Source organism: Trichosurus vulpecula, chromosome 6 (assembly GCF_011100635.1).
Source record: "Trichosurus vulpecula isolate mTriVul1 chromosome 6, mTriVul1.pri, whole genome shotgun sequence".
In the NCBI taxonomy this organism is placed as follows: Eukaryota; Metazoa; Chordata; class Mammalia; order Diprotodontia; family Phalangeridae; genus Trichosurus; species Trichosurus vulpecula.
The window spans coordinates 245,163,857-245,190,672 of NC_050578.1; the positions used below are offsets into that span (position 1 = coordinate 245,163,857).

The 26,816-nt window shown below is 44.7% G+C and overlaps 1 protein-coding gene across 1 annotated transcript; it reads right to left on the bottom strand.

Moving 5' to 3' along the window:
• Positions 1-1,820: 1,820 nt before the first annotated feature.
• FBXO3 (F-box protein 3) lies at positions 1,821-26,816 on the bottom strand. The gene is made up of 11 exons (XM_036764034.1): positions 26,256-26,816; positions 23,558-23,647; positions 22,591-22,754; positions 14,762-14,876; positions 11,675-11,879; positions 10,073-10,118; positions 7,603-7,687; positions 6,764-6,886; positions 5,412-5,527; positions 4,312-4,502; positions 1,821-3,448 (listed from the first exon to the last, which is right to left on the bottom strand). The coding sequence occupies exons 1-11, from the start codon at positions 26,534-26,536 to the stop codon at positions 3,311-3,313; spliced, it is 1,554 nt and encodes a 517-aa protein (XP_036619929.1). The 5' UTR covers positions 26,537-26,816; the 3' UTR covers positions 1,821-3,310.

Below are 26,816 nucleotides of genomic sequence, written 5' to 3' on the forward strand. Positions count from 1 at the left end.
AGTCCAGCTGACGGACCCCAAACTCGACTACATGGTGGCCAACCCTCCGGCATCAGGTAACAGGCCAACCAGACAACTGTCTCCTGGTCTCTGAAGATTTATACGGTTCTGCAGGAGCTTTTGCAGAGAACTGGTCACTTCCACAATACTGAGGCATCCGAAGGGGCTGTCATTGAAGGCCGGGCTGGTCATTTCTTACAGCTAACTCCTGGTGAAGACCTTCTTTTCCCTATGCAAATGAAGCACGTGCTTGGCAATTTATAGTTTTTATAGAATTGCCCGGAAACATTGAGAGATTAAGTGATTGGCCCTAGATCACAGACAATATGAGCCAGGTCTTCCTAAGGCCTATTCTTTATTCAGTGTATTGTGGCGGCCTCTACAGCTCATTGGTAGCCGTATCTGTCAGTCCACCATCTACCTACGTACCTGGCTATTTTGTTATTTCATTGGTGGATATTCCTTCCACAGAGACACATATTCCTGTGGCTTAATGTTCTTTAAAAGGTCTTTATATGAATCGGTGTAGGCAAAATCTGGCTAACTTCATAAGATCTGGAGCTAGATAGCCCTTCAAAGGCCCTCTAGTAAACTAAGCCCCCAATAGCTCATTTTACAGGTGAGGAAACAGTCCCAGAGAGTGCCTTGCCCAGCATCAGAGAGGTGCTAAATGCCAGGGCCTAGATTCAAACTCAGGTCCTCCCCGGCCAAACCTAGCACTTATATACAAGGGTATCAGAGGAGACCATAAACTTTTATGCAGTGTTTGTCACTGGGAGACATACTGGCCTGTCCTTGAAAAATCCATCTCAGAAGGGAACTTAGTGGACTGAGTCATCTGATCACAGATTTAGAGCTCAGACACCTAAGGGTCTAGTTTACACCATCAATGTACAAAGGAAACTGAGCTATCTCTGTGGTGTGACCAGTCTCGACCCAATCCAGACACTGCAAGTCTGGAGTTGCTTTTTTGGAGGCCATTACATACAGGTATGATACATTTGTTTCCTACCAAAATCCTTCGAAGATCTTGGGGGTAGGACAAGTAAGTCCAACTAATTCAGGTCAGGGGGTTATTTGGCAGCACTCAGATTCTAGGTTGTATGTGGGGGGAGGGCACCACAGATGGCAGGCCTTAGGTTTAAGGCCCTCTCCAGCACTAATGGCTAGAATCAGCTGTAGTTAGGCCTTTTGTTGTACGCCCAGAGCTTAGCACTGTGTGGGACTCACAGTAGATGCTTAATAAATGCTAGTGGCCTGACAGCACCAGAACTCTCAAAGAATCAAGCTCTTTGGGAGTTCCTACTCTCTACCAATATCACTTCCCAGTGGCCCATTACACTGCCAGAAATGGCACCTTTTAAATGTAAGAAGCATCGTATTTAAGAGTGCTTAATTTGAAGTAACTTCATAAAACCACTTTTCTCAACTTAAGTGCTCTCTTCCTGCCACCCTCTGCTTTTATTCACTTCTCCCCCTGACCAGGTCATATCCCCCAATGGAATATAAGCTTTGGATCCCAAGGGCCTGGTACACAACAGACAATGCTTGTTGAGTGATGCCAAACCTTTCCACAGAGCTAACCCTAATTCTTGTGTTACTTTGTCCCTAACAGGCCACTGGTAAGCCTTAATTTAAGTGACTTAAGAAAACTGATAATGTCCCAAGAAGGCCAGCCAGGAGGATGGCAGCGGAAGGGCCTTTGGGAGGGTGACCTCGAATGATGCTGTGTTCAGGTATTGAGGATTAATTTGTTTCATCTGGCCCTTGAGGGCAAAACCAGGACGAGCAATGTTGAAGAATTATTAACCTGCACTAAGTGGAAACTTAAGAGCCCAGTCTGTTTATTATAATAGCAAGATCTTTGAGGACAGAAACCAGGTCTTCTAAACGTCAACAGGCAAAATGCCCTTTTGGGAAATGAACTCTACACACGGTACATGTCTGAGGTTAACAGGCTCACAGGATTGAGAAGAGCACATGCAGCCAAAGCCCTCCTTTTACAGAGGAAACCAAAGCACCAGAGAAGGGTCTGACTGGCCCAAGGTCACGCCACTTGGTAGCCAGGCTGAGAAGAGGCTAGGTGATTGGGAGCACAGGTCTGCTGGGGAGATGCAGACCAGGCCCCAGAGGGAGGTCAAGAGCCAGGAATTTTGCTTTCATGCCCTTTTATGCAGCCTAACAAAGGAACTTGTGTGTGTGTGTGTGTGTGCCCGCGCACGCTCTCGCTAGAGCACGAGCTAGAAAACACACCCCACAGAATGGTCCCAACCCAAATAACCCAGGAATGGGGCCTGCTGCACTCCAGCAGCAATGCTGACCAACCTCTGCTTCAAACAAGCAAAGACAATGCTAAGTAACGTCAATTTACAGAAACAGGAAAATTTTTGAATGTGATATTAAACAGATGAGATCAAAACCCAAGTTACTTTTAAATATGTGATTTTAAACACCTGCAAGATTTCATTCCAAATTCAGAATCTGATAATTACAAAAAACCCATGTTTCAGGAAAACAAATTTAGCTTAACATAAAATTCATGTCACTTATCACAAAGTTAAGACAGTGTATAAAGCAGAAAAAACCAGAAATCGTATTTACAAATGTATATACTATGGGGGTCATTGCCAAGATTGCTCCAGTTAGCAGTGAACAACACAGCATATGCTTTAATATACCACACATTCTAAAATGACTGCAATGGTAAGGATTTTGTCATCTAAAATTAAATTCAAGGATGGATTGTCTTCAAGGGGAGAAAGACCATTTTTAGTTCCCGGTCACTGAAGTCAACCATGAAGGGTCCCTGGTGTCTCTGGTGGAAATACACAGAGAGGACCCTCTCAAATAGGATTTCCGGGCTAAAAAGGCCTAATTGCAAGTGTTTCCTCTGTATACAACTCACAATGGCAGGAAATGATAAGCCAAGGACTGAAGATGGCGGCTCTTACAGATCTGCACTTCTACCCTTTCTAATGCTGCTACATTTGCAATGTATAAAAACAACCCTCCCCGCCTCCCCCCACACACACCCAGCTTCTGTAAATATTACAAATATGAAATACTTTAACGAGGCAGTAATACTAGCCCCACAGCTTGAGAACAAATTTCCCATTTGACAAAAGGAAAAAAAAAAGAAGCCTTCCTTTCCCCTCCTGTCTTACAGAAAACACAAAAAACCCAAACCAACTCCTAAGATAAATGTCTGGTAGAAACCACAGGTTGGCCCACTGCTGGCTTGCCGCCCGGAGATAGATGTGACTGGAACAGCCCTGTTATTTATTTACACTCTTCGGAAACACCTGGGTGCTCAGGTGTGCCGAGGACAGTGGCTTGGGGCCGGAGAGTAGTTGACGAGTCTGGGCCCATCATAGTCGTCAGAATCTGTAGAATCTTCTTCTTCTTCTTCGTCTTCCTCGATCACAGAACATTCCTCATGGCTGGTCTCCTTGGGATAGAATCACATCATTGAGTAGGTGATCCTTTATTTCTCAGCCTGTTCATTTTACTGCAGATTTAATTATCCAACCTGAAAGCTCCAACATAGCGCCTTCTGAGTTACACACTCAGTCATGAAACTAAAAATCTAAAAGCTGATCGAAATCTGGTGATAATAGAGCACTGAGAGTGAAGTCCCTAACCGTTCTGGACAAACACAGATTTTCAAATGGCAGCACAACAAGGCAGACAATGGAGGAGAGCCATCCAAGATGGAATTTATAAGAGGGACAAGTCACATCACTCCATGAGCTTTAGTTTCTTCACCTTTAAAAGGAGGGGGTTGGATTAGATCAACTTTAATGCCCCTTCTAGTTCTAAAATGTCATTATCCAGTGATTTAAAGGGTGTGGGAAATTAAAAAAACAAAAACAAAACCAGAAAGCTTTTAGGTAGGGCGGCCTCTACTGGTAGCTTTTATAAGTGGCAGCCGGCCTAGCTCAGAAAATCCCTTAGTAAAGATGGGGGAGTGGTAATGATCCCCTATCTCCTCCACCTACTCTTGCCTTTGCCAGGGCACATTTCTCAAGCTCTCCTAAGGATGGAACAGAAGGCTTGTTGGGTCAGCAAGAGCTGTTCTTCCCACAGAAAGGTGGTTGGAGAGTCTCTGAATAAGAGTACTTGCATTTACTAAGTACTCAGATGAACACAGCCCCAGAAGCTGGTGGGGCAAGTAGGCCACCCACGTTGAAGCTGAACCCTGGAGCTCAGATGCTAACCTGCCCAATGGCTGTTGTTTAACTCAAAGCAAGCTAGCTTACTGGTTTTGAGTCCTGAGAAAGACTAACCTTCTTCCCACGTTAGCTTGCTTACCCTTGGGGTTGTGGAGACCTTGAAGGTGGGACACACCATATGGAATCTGGGAATGGCCACGTTGAATATCCTGTCCTTGTAGTAAAGGAGATGAAAGGTATAATGTCCTTCCATGTATCCTGATGTGGTGGAGAAGGTGGTACAGCTGGTGTACTCATAGACCCGGCCAGGGCTGAGGATGGGAAACTCTCCTGGGGGAGAAACACAGGGTACATGAACATGTGTCCTCTGGGACAGGAGAGGCAAGGGACCAGACCTGTGATTTCACAGATCTATAGAGGGAATTCCAAGTGAGGAAACTCCTTGAACCCCTGCCACCAAAGCAGGCTGGCACCTGCCCTGTGACTGCCTTGAGTCCTGAGAACTAAGTGTCAGAGGCTGGGAACTAGAAGCCAGGTTGTCTTGCTGGCTCCTAGACCAGGGAGACAGTATAGTACAGAAAAATTGAAAATTTAAGTTCTAAAAAGAATTTTTGGCACCAAGATATGAAAATGTCTGAGTCAAAGTCTGATGCTATTAGCTCTGACAGAGGCCTAGGGCACAAAGGTGAAATGTTAAGAATAATAAATTCTCTTGAAGTCTTAGGGAAAAATTAGCACAGAGAGAACATAACTATTCTAGCTCTGGAAATTAATTAGGACAGCCTCAGCTTCATCTTAATTTGTTTAACAGAATGATTATATAATCAGCATATGGCTTAAAATATTAAGAAACCCTGGCCATAAAAAGATTCCAGTACAAGATCCTGACCAATGACAACCAAACCCATCCAGCAAAAGCAGCCAATGGCAAGAAGGGGCTGGAGACAAATAAAACACATCTGGTGATGAAGTTTGGGCCACTTACCAGCCTCACTCAGAGCAGCTGAATATGAAACTGGCCCCAGCCCAAGCCACTCTGTAGGTCATGGCCCAAGAAGGAGGCATTCACCCTTAAATAATCATGCCCAAGAAATAGGATAAGGAAACTCATCCATTACATTTCTGAACATAACAATGCCTGAAAACATACCAAGATGACTAATTGCTATCTGTTTTCTCACAAAATCTGTATGATTGGCAGCCAACAAAGGCACCCGAATCTCTGGTTCCAATACGCACCCACCACTCCAGGCCCCTGAACCTCTTCGATTTCACCTTTGGCGTTGGTGATTCTCCAGTATCTACTGTCTAACTGACAAGTCTTCTCAGGAAGAGCATCTTTAGACATCTCAATCCTAGAAAAATGAGAAAAACAAGCATTTCCTTTTTATTCAAAAGGAATTGTGGGGGCCATCGGCAGTTGTTGGACTCCAGTGACTCTAGAAGAGACAGTGAGGCTGATGACTGCACAGCTCTGCCTCACCTAAATCCAATTCACCTGCAAGTCAAGACGTCACCTTCCTGATGTCATTGGTCCGCTTCGAGAACAAACAACATCATCAAAAGGAATTGTATCCAGACTTGTAACACTTAGGGAATCTGTGGTATATTTTTAAAACCTCAGTCAAAACCCAACTCATCTGCTTGTGTCACCTGTGATGAGATGAATGGGATCTTTTGAAAGCCTACATGGAGGATGCTTTAGAGTAACCATATATGGTCATTCATTTAATAATTACAACAACAACAACAATAATTCAAACAAACATGGCAGCATATAGGGGAGAGAAGGCGAGAAGACCTGGGCTCATGGCTTACTTACCTCCATTCGTGCTGGCTGTGTGACTCTAGTAAAGTCACTCAGCCTCTCAGGTCTCCAGGGCATTCTAAGAAGTTCAGTTAGAACAAAGACTAATTGGAGGAACAAGGGCCTCACCTGTAACTGGTGCCCCTCACCCCCCCCCCCCCCGAAAAATGGTCAAAACTGTCACCCAAAGTGACAAAGCAGTACCTAAATCTGAGGTGTAAGTTTTAACTGGCAACCTGAAACAGAGGTAAAGTCCTTTGTGGACGCCTCAGAGCAGATCTGTTCAGGTAGCTCCTTGACCTTAGATAAGAAAATGAATTCATTCAATAAGAATATATTAAATGCCTACTATGTAAAATGCATTTAGTCATGGGGAAGGGGCAGAGAGAAATCCAGCCTAGTCCCCACCTCCTAAGGAGCACACTCAGGTGTACATATGATGGGTATGTACATACAAAGATCTACTTTGTACAATAGATTTAGACCCCCTACCAATATCTAACACACTCAGAGGAAAACGTTTAGCAAATTTGAGAAGGTTCATTAACTGATCATGGGATTTTAAAAGATTTTAGAAATAAAAACCCAAAATAAGCGTAAATGATAAAAACCTTAGAAAAACAATATCTAATGTAGATGAAAAGATATATGCCCAAGAATGTGAGATACCATGAAAACCACCTCCAGAAAATGCCCCTTCAAATGTTTCATTACACGATGTTTAAAAATGGTAAAAAATAAAATCAAACAAAGTGAACCTGCAGGAACTACGCCTAATGCTCACCTGATGCGATAAGTGAAGAAATAGTGAGGCGGATGAACAGAACTAAGTTCTGGGAGAAATGACGTGGACACCGACACCGTGATGTCTCCAGTTGTTGCCACACATCCCTTATCGTGAACATACCTACATAACCAAGACAGAGAATTATCTTTTGAATCCCTTATTTCAGTTCTCTAAGATTAAAAAAATAACACAAGAGACAAGAAAAGCTATCCTGTGGGAAGAAACATCCAGGCTAAGCCTCAACTGCATTATGAAAATTAAAAACGAATTTTCTAACAGGGAGGTCTTTTTCTGTTATCAAATGGAACTCAGCAGTCAGACTTCACTTCCAAACAAGTGTTCGTCCATTTAATCTGTCTGCTAGATCTGGGATTCACAGTAGCTTATATTTGACTAACGTTTATAAAAGAGAGTATAGTTGATGTGATTCTAGAAATTAGAAATAGTCCGGGGTAAACAGAAGAAAAATTACCAAAATCATATGGGCCATTTTATATATCTATATATGTACTTCCCCATCCCCATCCCCACCCCCACCCCCACCCCCAAACTATACCAAACAATAACACTTGGATTTTCATAGTATTCGAGGGAGGTCAGTTACAGATGAGCCCTTCATTTTAGTAATTGTTTAAAGTCTACAAAGGTACCAGTTGCTATTTCTGGTCAATAAACAGACAAATGTCTCTGTCAAGTAAAAACTAAAGCATTATAACTCTGATATCCTATGGTCCCAAGGCGTGTCTACGTGACTTCAGTGAATTCCTATCAATGAAGGATACATCTTAGGGAAACCAGGAAGTCTTTGCAGATGCCACCTCAGAATAGGAAGATACCTGAAAATCTGGTCTCTGATGATAGGGTAGCCCCCGGTTACCACATTGTGCACGTAAGAGGTAAACCATTCCGAATAAGAAGCACCTGTAAGCCACAAGAAATGGGAAAAATAAAGGTTTTACAAAACCAGCTAAGTCTGTCCACAGGTCAGTTCAATTGAATTCATCAGTTCCATCAATCGGACTCTATTTAGAAGACACAGCAGGCAAAGACTCATCTTGGTAGCCTGGAATAACGCTGGCTCAGGAATCATGGACTGAGCTGCATGTCCTTGGGCCAATCCCTGCCCCTTCTGGGCCTTAGTTTCTTGAGGGGCAAAGAGAGGCTGCTGGACCACAAGACAGCTAAGTTTCCTTCTAGACCTTTAAGTCCCACCGATTTTGCTTCTCCCTTCCGGAGGAGTATTCCACCCTAAGATTCAATCATTGTTGCTTTGGGAAGTTGTTCCCCACTAAAATATCTTGGTAGTGGCACCAACAGGACCCATGGGGAGGGGAGGAGGCAGAAAGGAAATGGTCTTGAAAGTGTGTAATAATTCAAGCGTAGCATAAAGTGAAAAGCACTTCATCCTTCCAGCATGTGAGATTAAGGCAGATAAAATGGGAGACAGAGGAGTGAGATTGGAAGCAGAAAAGCTGTTTGTTCCAAGAGGCACCATGGCCCACTCTGGATCCTTCCATCACAGCCTTGTGCATGGAGCCCTTCCTATTTATTCGGTGTACACCCACTTGTTGGGTTCATCCTTTGGACTTATATTCCCAGTGTCTGGCATAGTGCCTGGCCCAGAGTAGGTACTTCATCAGCGCTAACCCAGGCAAGGACAGCAGCACCAAGGGCATCGGCACTGTTTCCGTATTGTGCACGGAAAGTCTAAGGGAATTCCAGGAAGTCAGTCCTGGGTACCAAGGCTATGGCAAACAGACTTGGAAATTTGCTCGGAAGCTCCATTACTGCTCCACTCAAAACTACGTGGGGCTTCTCTAAAACCGGAGATACACAAGCAGCATTTCTTGTGTTTTTACATATTCTGATACAGTATAATTGTCTTCTTCTGTGATCCTACATTATACAGGATATGCCTACCTCACTTTGTGAGAGATAAAATCCCCGGAGTCCATACAAACCTAATGTTGTCCAATCAAGTACCTGAAAGGTACTAAGGAAGCTTACTATTTTTTTAGCATTCTTTTTTTTAAATTGAACTCCAAATTCTCTCCTTCCCTTTCACCCCTTTCCCTGGTCACTGAAAAGGCAAGCAATATATAATTTATACATATGAAATCACTGGAAACTTACTACCTAAAGGAACCTGTGGCAATTCCATTGGTAATACCATTCCCTTAATTTCTTCATTTGGATTCTCAGAGTGCAGCCATCTGTCCAGGACCTGTCCAAGTGCTTCCCCTCAGCTTTGCCCCCTTCCCTGGCCATGGAAGCTTCTCCCACTTACCCCTTTGCTATGCTATCCTAAGGACAGCTGCAGCTATATTTCTCTGCTTACAGCACAGTGTACCTGCACTGAATCAGCCTTTCATTTCTAAGACGACTCAGCACCAAGGGAGGCAAACCACATGCCTGCTTGGAAAGTGAGTGGCTTTCCAGAGAGCAGCACAGGCCACATGATCAAAAAGAACATGGCTCCTACTTCATAGACGATGCATAGTTTAGAACCCAAAGCCTCTCTTGAGCAAGGTGAGAGGCAAACTGGGGCCTGGACCCACCCATACTGTGTAGTGTTAGCAGATACCAAAGCATGCAACTCCTTGCTCTCCATCAAACATTTACTATGCACCTACTATGTGCCAGGCACTATGTTAAGTGTGAGGGATGCAAATAAAGGCAAAGGATAGCCTTTGCCCTTCAAGAGTTTGCACTCCAACCTGGTAGGTCAGTAGAGAAAATGTTCCATCAAACAAGTGAGGATGCAATATCCTTTTACTCTGAGCTCATAAGAATGGGTACTGGCAGTACATTTTAAAAGGCAGCCTGGAGAATTAAGAGACTCCTCTTAACATAAGCCATTAAGCCAAACAAGAAGAGAACAGACAACCAGAGAAGTGAGCTCCACTTATTATATCCCCTCCTTTTGGGGCCCAGGTAGGCTGGGCACACAATGGTGTTTGCCACTCTGGTGACGGACACCTACAACTGAAAACCTGGGCTTGCAAAAAGCTGCTGTTACACAGGTCCAAAAAGAAGGTATGCAAGAAAACCAACCTTCATGCAGCAAACAAAGAAATACAACAGGGCATAAGTCTATCTATGTTTACTGATGTTTACTGATTCCGATCAGCAGGACACAGCTCCACAAACCAAGCTGGGCACTCTCCTGAAGCCGGCCTAAGCATAGAGCTTTGTACTATCAATCAACCAACCAACATTTCACCAAGAACTAAGCACAAACAGCTCTTTACTAACTTCTTTTGGGGGTAGAGTGAGGAGCCAACAAATGTATATATTTTTTCCTACCTGTAATAAACATATCAATTGCTGATGGATTCCGAGCCATCTGGTCCTAGATTAGAAAAGGTACATTGTAATTGCTGAAATCAAATTAACTTCCTTTCTATATTATTCTTCGCTGGAACCAAGTATTACCCAACCCTCCCCCAACTTCCCAGCTCCCACCAAAAAAACCCCCCAACAACCCTCATTTAAAAACTAGCATGCTGGAGACATGGCCTTCACTACCCAAATATCAGCATGTCCTGTTCTCATGAGCTCTACCTTGGTCATTGGGTGTGGAGTCATGTACTTTAAAAAAAAAATAAAAACAGTTAACTAGGAAGCTGAAGAGAAGGGACCTTGGGTTGAAGACCAAGGGCCCAAGGGTCAAGTCCCAGCTATGCCACTAATTCCATGTGACCTTGAGCAAATCACTTCTATTTGGGCCTCAATTTCCCCAACTGTCAAAAGAGATGTCTAGCTTTCTTATTTCAAAGGTGGGCTGTGAGGGCAAAAAAAGAGGTAAGAGATGAAAACACTGAGGAAAAAATGAAAAGCCATATAAAAACAAGAGCTCACCATCATAGAGCACCTTAAGATTTTACAAAGATGTACTTTGAACATTGGTATTACCATAAAAAACCATGGCTCTTTTAAACATCCTAAATGTTTTAAGGAGGCACATCATGTTTCAGAAAGCCAGGACATATTTTCTCCTTTTTGATGGTCCCTGGGTAAGGAATTCCTGGTAAGAAATCCCTTTCCTCCAATGTTGGATTAATACCTGCTCTGCAAAATCTAACCTTTGAATTGCCTGGGAGAGGTTGTCCAGTCATATAGCCAGTGCAGGCCAGAGGCTCTAAGGTCACTTGGAGTGACTAAGTCATACTTGCCTCTCATTTTTCATTTGAGTTTTTGATAATAAACATGGTTTTAGAGTTAAAAGCATATTGCAATTATAATGAGGGGTTGCAATTATAATGAGGGATTCTAAGACCTAATAGAGGCATTTGAAGGGGGAAAAAAAGGAAATCTATGTACCTTTGGGTAATTTTATTACAAATGTGAAACATTAAGAGCAGAAATCAAAGTACGGGAAAATGTTTTTGTTTCAAGGGATCTGAATTGTCACCCCTAGGGAGTGGTATAGATACAAAATGGACAAAAACATGACCTCCTAGAATACTCAATTTTTTTTTCTTTTTTTTTTCCTGGGCAATTGGGGGTAAGTGACTTGCCCAAGGTCACACAGCTAGTAAGTGTGTTGAGTGTCTGAGGCTGGATTTGAACTCAGGTCCCCCTGACGCCAGGGCTGGTACTCTACTCGCTGTACCACCTAGCTGCCCCTAGAATACTCAGTTTTAAAACAACTCAGTTACCTACTGAAAGAAAAGAAAATAATCAACAGCTGAGACTTCAAGACAGTCAGTGAAATACCTAAAATTATTTCAACAAAAAGACTTCTACAGATTCTTCAAGATATAAGGGATCTTGCTAAAAATCTCCAGTTTCCCTCCTTGTGGTCTTAAAAGCTTCCTGGCAGCCAGTAAAGCTAGGCTCTGACTGTGCCCGATGCCAAGCCTTACACCTGGTACCTCCACCTCAGACGTGGGAAATGCTACTTACTGGACACTGATAGAAGATCTCATACTTGTTTCGGCCTTCTACGCTTTCCAGCGCCATATACTGACTCAGCCCAGTGTGTATGCAGAAAGTGAGCGGCAGACACTGCTTCAGGCCCTGCCTCTGCTGGAATCCGCCAGCAGCCGTGTCGATGTCCAGCAAATCCTCAGAGCGGTAGTGATTGGAGAGGGCCATGCTTCCCATCAACCTTCAGTCAAAGAGGAAAATACAGAAGGGTACAAGTTATACAGCGGCTGTCCCTGAGGTCAGGGACATCCCCTCGGAGTCCCTTAGGTGGATTAGCAGCAGACTCATTTCAAACCAACCTGCGGCACAATGCTAGATGCTGCCATGTCTATTACTCCAAGGGATCCATGAAGCAGAGTTGGAATACAGAAAGTCTGAATTACATGAAATAAATGTGTAATCCCATGAAGTATGTACTGTATGGAATCTAGTTAGACCTGCAATATTAAGTCATGGTGATCCCAGCCTGCTGTCTTCAAAGGGCTTGGGAATCTGGGAATCTTTAAGTAGGATCATTGGTTTGGAGATGGAAGGTACAGAGAATGCTCCTACACTGATCCCCATGGCCCGTGTTCTGGTGGACCTCTGGAGACTGTTCTAGCTCAAAATGGTCTCCCATTTAACTTTGCCTCTGAAATTTGGGAGTTCAGTCCTCATAAGGCCTAGCCAGGCTAGTCCTGCACAGGCAGTGACTAGCTCCTGACCCACATGGTACAATCGCCTTGGTACTGTGCCCCAAAAAAGGATCTTCTGTTGTCTCTAGAAGTCTGACCACACAGCAAATTAGAAAATTTATTAATACACAGGCAGAGGGCAAGAACTGAGTCAGGGAGACCCACTTTCTACTTAATCCCTCTCAATACCCCAAGAATTCTTCAAGACTAAGCTACAATTCACCAAGATTTTCCCTAAATGTACCTATGTTGATAAAAACTCAAAAACCTAGTTTCATGCTATATAAATGAAATATTTCAACATTCAAAAAAAGACTAAGCTCTAGAGTAAGTTTTTGGGTACTGAAATCACAGGTTAGAGCACTGTTTCCACTTCCATATTAACTATTCGGCCTTCATTAGATTACATTAATCAACATTTCTTAAACATTCACTAAATGAGAAATGAGGGGCATTATAAGATTAAAAGGAATCAAGGCCCTTTGAATTTCACATGTCTTCCATTTCATATACCCATCAAACTCAGCCCAGTTTCTCTCAAACCGGACACAAGGTCTTCATAATTCAAAACAAAACCAAAAAACGCAAAGTTCCAGCTCACAGGAATTCTTTTAGAACTCAATTCATGAATTTCCTAATCTGCTAACCCATGGCCATGAACAGTTGGCTGAGATGCACATGCCCATGTCTGTCTTCTATGGCACAGGCCTTCCACAGTCTTGAATCTGAAATGCAGGTCACCTGTGAACCCAAAGTGATAATTCCCTAACCCTTTCTTTAGTGAATTGAGTGACAGAAAGCCAACAAAAGGCTCTCCAGGAGATCTGAGAGCTCCCCTGCTGCTACTTACTGTACAATTGGAATTCTCAGGTGTTCCCTGGGCTAGCTGTGGGAAGGCAAGGCTGGGCTGGAGGGAGGAGGTGGCTGGGGACTCCCGTTCAATTCAATTGAATGGGCGTTGAATTAGCCCTGTTATGGGTACCTTATCAGGCTGGAGAATAGGGTTAGAGACCGACCCATGGTTCTACTGATAAGAGAAAACTAGCACAAACTCCAGAGCTGGTCAGAGGCAGAATTTGACCCCAGGCCAGCTCCCTGTCCACTGGCTCCATGCTTTCTCCAGCAGGGATGAATACAAAAAAAGGCTCACTGAGAGGTTCTAGTCTAATAGGAATATAGTTGTTTATAAATATAGGCTTTTAAGCTTTATATACATTATCTCCTTCAGTGATAGGATAATTAAGAAATGATGGCTGAAGCTGCATTTACAACTAAGGATGAATGAATGACATGCCTCACACTCCTCTTCCAGCCCTTGCCAGGGATCCATCTGTGTTGGCAACCAAAAATGGGCTCCTTAGCACTTAGTCAAGAAGTGCCCTTGACTAGTTTGGCTTTTTCCCCTGAACTGAATGCTGTTTGTATGTTGGACTGGAGTAAGCTTGTCGGCCCCTTCACCTTGCTTCCCTTGCTTAAGCTGACGGAAAGAACCTGTGCTTTCCCGGTCAACCCCTTCACCTTGCTTAAGCTGATGGAAAGAACCTGTGCTTTCCTGGTCAACCCCTTCACCTTGCTTAAGCAGATTGAAAGAACCTGTGCTTTCCCCGGCGTACTTTACACCCCCGCAGAAGCCGGATGGTTAAAAGCAGCTCCCGTTGGAGCCAGAGGCTGCTATAGCCACAGCCACAGCCACAGCCACAGCCACAGCCACAGCCACAGCCACAGCCACAGCCACAGCCACAGCCACAGCCACAGCCACAGCCACAGCCACAGCCACAGCCGAAGCAGGAGCTGCCAGTGGCAGAGCTGACTTACGGGAGGAAGCTGAACAAGGACTTCAGGCCAGTGGGTAATCTTTTTACCATAGAGGGGGAAGCATGATTTTGCTTTACGCAATCATGCTTCTCTGTAGCCTCCTGGTTACTCTTTCAAGGCGTACTTATTGGGCATGGAAGCTTTTGATCAATATATCAAAATGGGGTTGCTGGTTCATGGGTTGGTTACTGTGGAGCCTAAATATATATTTTGATTCTTCTGCCTTCTACTTTGAGAGTTTCTTATATCTGGCGGTTCCGAACCTTTCAGACATGTATATGATCCTCTTTGAGATTATAAACTCTGCCCTCCTAATACACCATCCAAACCCTAAACATCGCACTTGAGGGCTGATGTTCCTGAGGACTGGACTTCACATGGAGCCTCAAGCCCACAAAGGCATCCAGAAGGAGGGAAGGGCAGAATTAATTGCTAGAAGCCTATAAGACACAGGGAAGTGGGGAATGTAAATTACATTTGTAGGGAGTTTCACTTGTGAACAGTTTAGTTCCAGAATCTTTCATAGGATAAGAGAAGTAATAAGAAAAAGGTTCAGGTTGAGAGAGAATCTTACCCAGGAACCACCAACTTCTGCCCATTGTGGATCCGAAAGGAGCATCGATAGTCATTGGGAAGCTTGCACCCAATCTGCGCTTCCACAGCATCCAGCTCACGCTCCTCCACACTATCTGCAAAGATAAGAAAGGGGGGGCCTTCAGAAGGTCAATACAGCACCAGAAAGCCAGAGGAAAAGCACAAATGACTCTCTAGATGATCCTGTACTGTCACTATTACACAGAAGTAGAGATTTATAAATTTATAATGCACTTTAGGCTCTAGCTCAATGAGAAAGCCTGTTCAAGTCATCTTCCCCTCTTAATGACCATCTGTGATAGGGAAGCCTTTCCTGCTAAGCTCCACCTGCTTCAGCCCTTCCTCCCAACTACCTGGTATTCTCTAGTTATTCTGTACATAATTAGGTATACATATAGCCTCCCTTGTCAAAAAAATGTAAGCTCTGTGGGAGCAGGCCCTTCACTTTTGCCTTTGTATTCCAGGTGTCTAGCAAGCACAATACCTGGTACACAGTGGGCGCTTAATAAATGTTTGCTGATTGATCTCAATGAATATTAAATAAAATCATGTAAATATGGCCAGAAACAATACAATAATTTGGCTGGATCTGTTTTCTCCCAAGTATCAGTTTTCCTCCAACTAATAATGTAGGTAAGTCATCTATCTGGTCTTCAGTTTATGGTCTGAGAGAGGGGAAGGGAAGGGAGGAAGCATTTATAAAGCACCTACTAGGTACCACGCACTTTACATATCCTTTAATTTCCTGGGGCACTGAGAGGCTAAGAGATTTGACACCAGGGTCCCACAATCAGTACAGGTGGGACTCTAAATCCCAGCCTTCTACCTTCTGCTCCCCAGAGTGTTCAATGACATAAATCCCACCCTTTCTCAAGTTCGTCTTAAGAAATAAATTATTTATAAATGACAATAGAAATTGTGGAAGATAATTTTCCTACATTCAATATACTCTTCTGAGTGAGCTTTACTATTAACAACCAAATGTGTTCAGAAACTTTCTAAATGGGTGTTATTCAAAAGTCTCCATTAAGATTTCTCGGTGTGATATAAAGAGGCCAAGGGCAACAAACCTATGTGGATGTCAATGAGGGCATTGTTGGTGCCAGCAGTGGACAGTGCCCTCTAGACTGGAACAAACAGGAAGTAATTCGGAGCCCCAAGAGATGAGCAAGGAAAAAGGCGAAGGTTTATCTAAAAACTATCTCCCCCTTCCCCATTCCCAACTCAATAACACAGCTTGGATTAAGCTTTATTCCCAAAAGAACCAAGCTGAATAGCGAGGTGGGAGAGGAACCTAGCAAGAGAAAAAAATTAAATGGAAAAACCCCCCACCACAAAAGCAACCTAGAATTGTTCTCATAAAACAAGAGATTGGACACAAGGAGAAAGCATAGGATTGGCAGTCAGGCCCTAGGGGGTGGGGGAGGAGAACTCACGATGATAAGCTAACATCTCTACAGCTCTTACTAGGTGCCAAGCACCTTGCTAAGCACTTTACAATTATCATTTGATCTTCCTAATGCTAGGAAGTATTAGCCCCATTTTACAGATGAGGGAACTGAGGCAGGGGGTTAAGTGACTTGCCCAAAGTGATTAAGTGTCTAAGGCTGGATCTGAACTCAGATCTTCCTAACTGCAGGCTGGGGGCTCTACTCACCCTGCCACCTAACACATTAAAAGTAAGGTTTGAAAATTCTCTCTCAACCACAGATGTAACTTCTATGTTGTTCTTTGTAGGTACATCAACATTATAAAACTCTTAATTTCAAAATACAGAAAAATTGTGAGCAGCCCATTTGCTTTTATCAACCAGTGGTAGATGGATGGAGGAAGATCATCCTCCTGGCATTCTCAAAGCCCCAGTATCTTCTCACCACTGGTAAGGGCAGAACCCCTCAGTGGTTGGCATCTTTTCTCCAGTGGAAGAACCTTTTGCTTTAGTTAAAACTTAAAATAACAGAAAGAAGACTGAAAAGACATATCTTTGTTTTTGGTCTGGATCAATGACTTCAGTATAGAGAATTTTGCATATTCCCTCTATAGCCATGGTTTCTTCCATTAGAATGGGAGCTACAGGGAGGGCCAGGACCCTCTGGGCTTCTGGATTTGTATTCTAGAACAAAGTTTTCCTTAAACCCCCTACTTTAAAAAAAAAAATACTCCTAAAGAGGAGAGGAGATCAAGTGAAAGTTGAATCTCTTTACAATGTAAATGCCTTAGTTGGTCTTTCTATTTTGATGACTTGGATCACTCATCTAGGGAAGTCTTCCTTCCATGGCCAGCCCTCAGCACCTTTTCATGTGGTCCATGCCCATAAATCCTCTCACAATGTTGCTCAAGGTGCTTGCCCAGGGTCACACAACTATGGCCCAGGTCTTCTTAACTCCAGCATTGGTCCTCAACCAGTAATCAATCAATAAACATTTATTAAGCACTGGGAGAGATGGTTCAAAGGTAAAATCATCAGGCTTTGGCAACAGCTTGGATATGGGGGGGGGGGCGGGGCATGGGTGGAGATAGTGAGGAGTCCAGGATGACTCCTAGGTTGTGAGAGCCTGAGGGGCTGGGAGGATGGGGGTGCTCTCTACTGCAATGGCGAAGGTAGGACTTGGGGAGGATTTAAGGGGAAAGGGAATGAATTGTCTTGGACGTGGTGAGTTCAAGATGTCTACTGGATGTCCAGTTGAAGATGTGTGAAAGGCAGCTGGAGATGTGGGACTGGAGGTCAGCAGAGAGGTTGGGTCAACCTAGCTAGATCTGAGTCATCTGCCTAGAGATGGCAGGATATAAAGGCAAGAGAGAATAGAGCCCAGGACAGAATCTGGAGAGACACCTCCCATTTAGAGGGAGTGATCTAGAGGAGGACCCTACAAAGGAGACCATGCTGTCTCTGAAAATAGGTCCACGTATTTTTACACGTAACTTTCGTTCCAAATCTAACATTATAAGCAATCGTTTTCTATTTAGAAATAATCATTAAACAAATCTTCCTAACAACATTTCTCCCTTTATATACCAGCATTTTGGGAGAATTCACTGAAAAATGGAGTTTTGTTTGCAAACTTATCGTGACTTGTTTGTCAATACCTTTGCGATTTTATTGGAAACCTGTATGGAAGCATGCAGTGCTTTGTAATAAAAATTAAGAATTAATCCTAGAGACCAAAGAGTGGGCCTGAAGTCCTAGAATGAAGACAAGTATCGTGCTGGTGTCCCAGGAGGGAAGAACTAAATGGGAATGTATTTTTGTTCCCCCAAGGAAGGGAGGGGTCCCTTTTGTTTACCAAACTCTAGACTCAAGTCTTAGTTTCATTGAGTAAATCAACTATAAAGTATAAAGTCTTTGATTAGCTATTCTAAAATCCCAACTAAGTACAACTCACAGCTTTTTTCAAAGAACCCAGCCTGGAATTTCCTCCAGTTTCACAAACAGGCCCAGGGAAGGTGCCTGGGCAAAAGAGAGGGTCTTATTTAGCAGAAGGAGCCTCTCAGCAATCAGAGACATCAGTATATTTAATTATAATAACCACCATTTATATAGTGCCTCCAAGTGATTAATTACAAATAGTGATCCTCACAACAACCCTGGGAGGAAGGGGTTACTATTCCCAGGTCACACAGCTATAGAATGGATCTGAACTGAGTTTTCCTGCTCAGCTTGAGGATGAGAAGCAGAACCCAAACTAGGGACAGGAGGATCTTGTGAGTTTCTACCATATCTGGGACCTGGGAATCAAATACTTTTAGTTTACAGTCTCATACTTCCTTTATTTACCCAATATTATTTATACATAATGGAGTGGTTCCCCCCACCCCCCCCAAAAAAGGCACTACCTTGGACTGTCCTTTCCCCACTCTGGGCCCTGGTTTCTTCATTTCATTGGCCTAGATGGCTAAAAATCCATCCCTATGCATCATACATTGTTCAATGACTGACTCTTGATCAATGAAGAAGTCAGGTGATCAACACTCAAGACTGAGAAAGAGAGTTGAGTAACAAAGGCAACAGGTCAGGTAACAGTTCTAGAAAGTCTGTTCAATAATTTGTCCATGGTCATGTGACTAGAACTACTGAAGCTGGGTGCTGGGCCTGGAGTCAGATCTGAGTTCAAATTCTGCCTCATAACGCTTTCTTAGCTGTGTGACGCTGGCCAAGTCACTTAACCCCTGCCTCAGTTTCTTCATTTGTGAAATGAGAATAACAGCATGTACCTCCCAGGGTTGTTGTGAGGAATCAAATGAGATAATAGCTGTAAGGTGCTTAGCACAGGGCTGGGCAGAGTAGGTACTTTAGCTAGGTGGAGGCTGGGCCCAGAAGATTCTTTATGAGTTCAATTCAGCCTCAGATACTTCTTAGCTGTGTGACCTGGGCAAATCACTTAACCTTATTTGCCTCAGTTTCCTCATCTGTAAAATGAGCTGGAAAAGGAACTGGCAAAGAGCTCCAGTATCTTTGCCAAGAAAACCCCAAACTTTATCATACTTAGAATATTTGTTATTATAATATTTCTATTATTTCTTATCTCATATCATAGGATTAATATTATTATAGGATCAAAGCTCTAGAGCCATGTTAGTACTCTAAGAAAAGACCCCTACCTAGATATCATTACTATCATTATTACTGAGTGTTGGGGCTGGGACTCAATCCAAGTCTTCTAACTCAATATCTGGTGCTCTTTCCACTACAAAATATTCTTGGAACACTGAGAAACGCTGCCCTGCAGATGGGCGATGGGACCACCGGCGCCGTGCCCTCCATCATAGGGATCCTGAGGCCACTGCGCCTCTTGCTGCTTGGCAGTGGGGTTTACATCCTCGCTTCTGATCTTGTCTGCCCAGATGACTGATGTCTCTCAGGCTGGAAGGGAAGGATTCTCAACCACCTCCTAAGATACCTCAGTTCCTTTACTAGAAACCCTTACCTAATGGGCTGTTCCTCATCGCCAGTATGCTGCTCCCAGTGTCTGAGTAGCAATTAGGTTCTGAACGATTTTCCCTTTCCTGTATGACCCCAAATCCAAAAGATTATTATACAGCTCATTTCTTCTGTGGCAGTAATAATAATGAGTACTCTCCTCTAGAATCTGGCTCTCCTGGTCTGCTCCATTCCTTCCTCAGTCTTCTAAGCAATTGATTTTTATGTCCCTATTCACACCATCATCTATTGAGAGAAACCTTTTTGTCCAGCAGCAACCAAATGGCCTGCTTAACCAGAGGGAGCAGTGACACACAAGCCTATGCGTCCAAATGAGAAGAGAGCTGAGCTTAAGAAAACCAAAACAGATTTCCAGCCTTTCAGTGGAAATATTTATGATGTTCTGGAGACAGGATAATCACCCCGCCTAACACTGCAGAGTTTCATCAGGAAGAGCTGAAAAAAATTGAATCACTCTAAAACCCACTTATCTAAATTCGAACTTGTCTAAATTCTCTGGTGTACATGGAGCAAAGGCATAGTTATTTTGTATTTATTATCCACCCAAATGCATTCCAAAGTTGAAGTTTGTCAGGCAATGCCTTTTCTCTATTCGGCAGCAAGGAAATAATCTGAAGCGTTAGCAAAGGAGATGGGTTTTAAGGAAGCTATTCTGTTTAAAGCTTCCCAATTAAAATTCTTTTAAGGATCCCCTAGTATCTAAGATGCTTTAAAGTGTTAAGGATGTAAAAAACAAAGAAAGGAGCTTCTACATTAAGAGATGGAACGCTACCAGTCCCCAACCCCACCAGCTTCTCTATCTTACCTCTCTAGGGCAGAGTGTTGATGCCACACATCACTTAGGCCAGCACCAGTCTCTAGGGCTTGATAGATTCAATCACTACCTACTCGGGGCAGCGTAGGTTCATGATAAAATTTCTCTACCAGACTGGGCTGGGGGGCTTTACAGGAGGAATTAGATATCAGGAGCACACACTTGGTTTGTTTTTTTTTAATACTCCCAAGGAAGGAAAGGAGTTGAAGCAGAGCCTCTCTTTACTGTTTAAATGCCCTAAGTTTGTCTTTATATTTTGATGGCTGTGATAACTCATCCATGGAGAGATGACCAGCCCTCCACACCTTCTCATCTATTCCATGACCATAAATTCTCTAGAGGATCTCTACAACGCACTGGAAGCCTATGAGAGAAAGAGGAGGCTGGTACAGCGCCCACATGGCACACCTCACTCTGGCTAGTGATAACGATTACATTTGGCTTTATGGGTCCTTATAATTTAAAAAGCTTTGTTGTTATTCAGTGGTTTCAGTCATATCTGATTCTCTGTGACCCAAGTGGGGTTTTCTTGGCAGATACTGAAGTGGCTTGCCATTTCTTTCTCCAGTTTATTTTCCAGATGAGGAAACTGAGGCAAATAGGGTTAAGTGACTTGCCCAGTGTCACACAGGTTAGTATCTGAGGTCAGATTTGAACTCATGAAGATGAGTCTTCTTGACTGATTCCAGTCTTCCTGATCCCAAGCCCAGTGCTCCATCCACTGTGCCACCTAGCTGCTGCAGAAGGTTCTACATGGGTCATTTAAAAAATTAAAAGGATATATTTTATGGCCACCTTCCCCTCACCCAAGTCAAAATCATTTAACAAGAGAAATCACCAGGCTTGGCCACTGAGCCTTGTGTTCTAAGAACTGAATCTTCCAGTCACTAGATAATGTGCCACCTGCTCTTCAAACAATGTTATGAGGCATGAATGACTCTGGACATCATTTAAAGAGCAGGTGAGACAACTGGGCCTGGGAGTCAGGAAGACCTGAATGAAAATACTTCTTCAGATACCCACTGGCTTCGAGTTCCCTCATCTGCAAAAATGGGCATTGTAAAAATGGTCAGATGGAGATTAAGCGAGGCACTTTAAGCCTGGATGCTCTATATATAATTGTTAGCCCTTATTATGGAGTTGTACTTGCCAAAATCCTGTTATTATATAAAGGAGGTAGGTTTTTGTATTGGAGGGGGCAGGGGAGTACAAACTCCACTGAATTTGGATTCAGAAGATCTGGCTCTGTCGTTGGCTAGCTTTGTGACCTTAGGTGGATCACAAAACCTTTCCTCATCTGGATAATGGAATAAGATGTTCTGCCTTTTAGGCCACTATTGTTATTATTATTTTAACAAACACTTGTATTTTCTAGTCTCCTGGTACAGGATTACTGCTTATTCTACCCAAAAAACCAGCCCTGCCAAGCCAAGATGCCAAGGTAAGCATTAGGGTGTAGGGTGTGTCCTTTTCATAAAAATATCAGCTTCCTATCTGACTCCAAGTCAAAGCTGAATGTTAAGCATAATATGGCTTTATGGACACTGGGCAGTCTTCAAATTAATTTCTGGTGGATCCCACAGCTGAGCACACATTCCAAAGATGCCAAACCTAGAAAGACTCCATATTCCCCCAAATATTCATAGCAGCACTTCGGGAGGCGACAGGAAGGGAAGGGATAGCAAGGAGCTGGAAGCAAACTGAGGCCCCCTGTACACGGTGGTATATGAATGGAATATCGTTCAACTATAAGAATCAATGAATGAGGAATTCAGAAACAGACTTGTGTGGAATGCAGCAGTCAAGAAAGCAGAACCAGCATACAAATACAATGTATATAACTACAATGGTATAAACAAGAATATTGAAATAAAAGCCCCAGGGAAGGTCCCCTCTCTCCAATCTTGGAAAAGGTGGTGGACTATCAGGAGGGAATGGTGAATTCCATATGAATGAGGAAAGAATGTGATGTAAAAGGACATAAATAAAAATAAAATTTTAAAAGGTTAGCCTCTTTAACAATTAAAAAAAAGATAAACAGAAATATTTACAACACCTTTCAGAGATCCGATCATCCTAGGACACCTCTGTCCCAAGTATCTTTCCAGGTCATCCCAGGCTTTCTTAAGAGTAGCATAATGTTGAATGTATCTTCCCAGGTCAATATAAGTGTCTTTGAAGAGAGTTTTCCAATTTTTGTTCTTCTGCATTTTTTCTGCCCTAAACAGAGAAGAATGAGCACTTTGAGAATCTTATGAATATCATGGGCACATGCTGACAACTACCCGGATGTTTTATTTAGGCTTATACGGTGTTGCTTTAACTTCTGGAAAGTGGTTTTGAATTGGATATGTGATTGATTAAATAATGAATAATATTAAATTAAATAACAGATTAAATAATATGGCAGATTAGGAACAAATTATTCCGAATGCTTTCACATTTTTAGCCACACAGTCAGAGGTTAAAGAATGTGGGAGACAAGATTCCAGGAACATGCAAAACAGTGATGTTATCACATCAATGATAAGTAAGGGGGCAAAAAACAAGCATTTGGGTCTATGGTGAATAAATTCCTCACTAAGGAAATTACAAGGGAAGTCAGCCTGAGGACCTTAAACCATCAAAACCTACAAATACCTTTATTATGATGAGTGTTTCTTAGGGATAAACTTTTCTCAATCTTATTAAAGAGAACAGACACACCCATGGTAATCTAATGGATATCAGTAATCAAATGTATAGGGTGGCTAGGTGGTAAAGACTGACAATCTAGAGGCCTGGGTTCAAATCCTGGCTCAGATACTTACTAGCTGTGTCACCTCCCCCTCAGTCTCTTTCCTCCCCTGGAAACCATGAGGTGGCCTCTTTTTCTAGTTCGAAATCTATGATCCTATGACTGCAGGTAGGCAGGCAGGGACAACAGGATGTCATATTTGCCTCAGAACAGCTGCAACCTGGCTAAGGTTTTTTGGTAGCCTTTTTATCAGGTGACTGCTCATTTCTCTTCTCCACATACTTACTCTGACAAAAGCCAATACTTCTTACAATGTCTTCTCCAGAGAGGATCATGGTTTGATAGCTGGTTTAATCGTCGGCTGACACAGCTGCAGCTGCCACATAAATCAGTATTGCTATTAGTCATATGAGAATACCCACAGGAGAACAGGGCAACAAGGAGTTAAAAACAAACTGCCTGTGTTGGCCAGTAGGATTACCTGCAAAGCAGGCAAATTAGCCCCCATATTAATCAATTCAAACTGCAATGTAACTTAGACCAGACAGGTCTAGAAGACACTTGCCTTGGCATCAAGAACCTTTCCTCCATTGTGATGGAGAGAATCTGTTTTATGTAAAACAACACAATTAAGGCCAGGTTTAGGCAAAATATTTTTGTGCAACTCCCTGCTAGAATTCTCTGCCAGTCAAGGGCCATGGGCAGTCTCGGAACATTTATATCCTCACCTAATTTTACCTTAAATTAACAAAAAATCTATGCAGCCAAAAACCCAATTTGACTGTAGTTACTATTCTAACAGAGTCTTCATGGGTATCCATCCACAAGTTTCATATCAGTGTTGTTCAAATGCACCAAACTTTTAATGTTCCATATATTTATCATCTAACAGACCTCAAAAGCTCCACAGCTAATTTGGAAAAAACAAAAAACAAAAAAAAAGGAGCTCTGCATTAAAAACAGGAATCAGGAAAAGAGGTGCTCTATCATCTGTCTGGAGCAATACCTAACCTGAAGAAGGCTGTAGGAAATGAGGTTTGTTGTCCCAGGGAGGAGGAGCACAAAAATAGCTATACCTAGCAAGATGGACTTCATTTCATTTTTCTTGTACTCATTTTGTATGCAGTATCTTAGGTACTTTGTCATGGAAAGTGACAACCAGACTGGCTTTGGAGTGAGCTAAATCTAGGCCCCTGGTAATGGCTCCCTATATGAACAGTCCAGTTAATATTCAACCTCTCTGGGCCTGTCAGAAGACAGATTTCCACATTTCCAGTTCTAAATCTTATCAGGAATCAGAGCAGACAGAGGCCTTGCCTTCAAGAAGCTTATATTCACATATACAAAAAAATTCAAGGTGATAGGAGATGGGCAGGAGCTTGGTGGAGGGGGCTGATAGCCAAGAAAGGTTATGTAAGGTACCAGCCTGAAATTTCCCTCCATTCCATTCCATCATTACCTCCCATGGCCCAGCACCAGAGACCAAGTCCAGGAGGAATTTCCCTCCTGGTGGCCTGACCTCTTCTTTCTAGACTGACTGCCTCTCCCAGAAAAGGGAAAGCCCAAACTGTGCTTCACACCTCCTCCTTCTCCTGGAGCCTTCTGTTCTACTCCACCCTCCTCTGGTTTTAGAAACAGGATCAAATCAAATTTAGCATGGATCCTGGAAGATGAGTAAGGCACTCCTCAATAACAATGGCTGGTTGGTAAAGCAATTTACATATGTTGACCCATTTGGTCCTGGATGAAGACCATTATGCAGTAAGCTTTTTCTTTCTTGGCCAATAGTAAGCACTAAACAAGTGCTTGCTGACTGACCAAACAAAAAAAAAAAAGCAGTGAAGCAGATGCAGCCACCGTGCCCAGCGAGGGGGAGGTAAGTGCAAACATTGTAACCACTTTACAGATGAGCAAAGGGAGGCTCATAGGAGGACAAGGGATTGAAGGTCAGGCAGTGGGAGTAGCTGGCAGAGCCACGATGGAACCCGGGTCTTGGGAGTGCATGGGTAACGACACATTTTTAGCAGGAGGCTCGGATGAGCTGGTAGATTTCAAGGCCCTCGGTGGGTTCCCAAGCCCTCCTGGGAGCTCTCCAGGGTACGCGTCCCTCCAGAACTATCTGGGGCAGCCTCCCAGGACCAAGGTCATGCCTAACTGTACAAATAGAGACCCAGGGGAGGACGCTGTGGCCTGGAGATGAAGGCCAAGGTCAGGGGGGCAGGCTTTCCACCAGGTCCTCTATGGGGGTGATGGGAAAGGTGCACCGCTGGAGGACCGGGCCGGGGCTACTTCGTATCTGGGGGAGGGTGGAGCCGGCCCAGGACCTCTCCAGGGCTGACTTCGGGGGTCGTGGCTAATGGGGGGCTGCTGCTGATGGGGGGGGCGCTGCTGATGGGGGCTGCCAGCACTGAAGGCAGTAAGGAGGGGAGAGGGGGATGGGAGGGGGTTTGCTACCGTCCGGGGTGGGGCTGCAGAGGAGAAAACCCAGCCCGGGGTGACTGCGGGGCTCGGAAGGCCAAACGACCAATATCTCGGGAGGGACCCTGCGCACCCTGACCAGCGGTGGGGTCTCCGGGCGGGGGGGCTACGGGGGCTGGGCTGGGACGCCAGATCGGTGACCTTGAGAGGCCCCGACTGCCGGGGCCTCAGTGTCCTCATCTGCAAAATGGGGGCGTCGGGCTGTCTGGCCCGTAAGCCCCCCGGGTCCTGCCGCGTCTGCGCTGCAACGATTGCCGCAGGCCGGGCCCGGGCGGGGGGCTCCCGGGCCCTGCCCCCTGCCCCTCCCGGGCCCGCAGCCAGGCCGGGCATGGGGAACGCGCCGTGCCTCCCTCCCCCCCCCCCCCCGCCCCAGCCCAGGCCCCGCATCCCGGAGGGACATGGCTCCGCGGAGGCCTGGGCCGCGGCGGCTCCGGCGGGGCGGGGGAGGGGCAGGCTGCGGCCCGGCCCCCTCCCCCCGCCCCGGGACACCCCTGGCCCCCCTTTACCTGATGAGGTCCTGATAGTCCAGGAAGGAGAAGATGAGCAGCAGGGGGTCGGTGGGCAGCAGCTCCAGGCACAGCTCGGGCTCCTCCGCCCCCAGCACAGCTGCCACCGCCGCCATCTTGCCAGGCCCCGGCTGCGGACACACGCCCCGCCCTGGCCACGCCCCGGCCACGCCCTCACGCCCAGGGGCCGGCGGAGGAGGAGCGCACCCCAAGGGGCCTGGAGCCCCGAGCTCCAAGCAGGGGCGCTTCCGGAGGCGCTTCCTTCCGAAGAAGCCGAACATCGTGGGAGGGGGCGAGAGGGTGCAAGGGGCGGAGGGAAAGAGAGGACGGAGCCACCCGGACTGACCAGGGCGAGGAGAAGGGATGGAGAGGAGGGATCAGACGGGGCGGCCGCGGGCTGACCACTGCCAGGAACAGGAGGAGGAGGGACGGGGGGCTCCCCGGACTGACCTCGGAGAGGAGGAGAGAGGGATGGAGAGCAGGAGTCAGACGGGGCTCCCTGAGCTGACCACAGCCAGGAGGAGGAGGGACCAGGAGAAAGGAGAAAATAATCAGACGGGG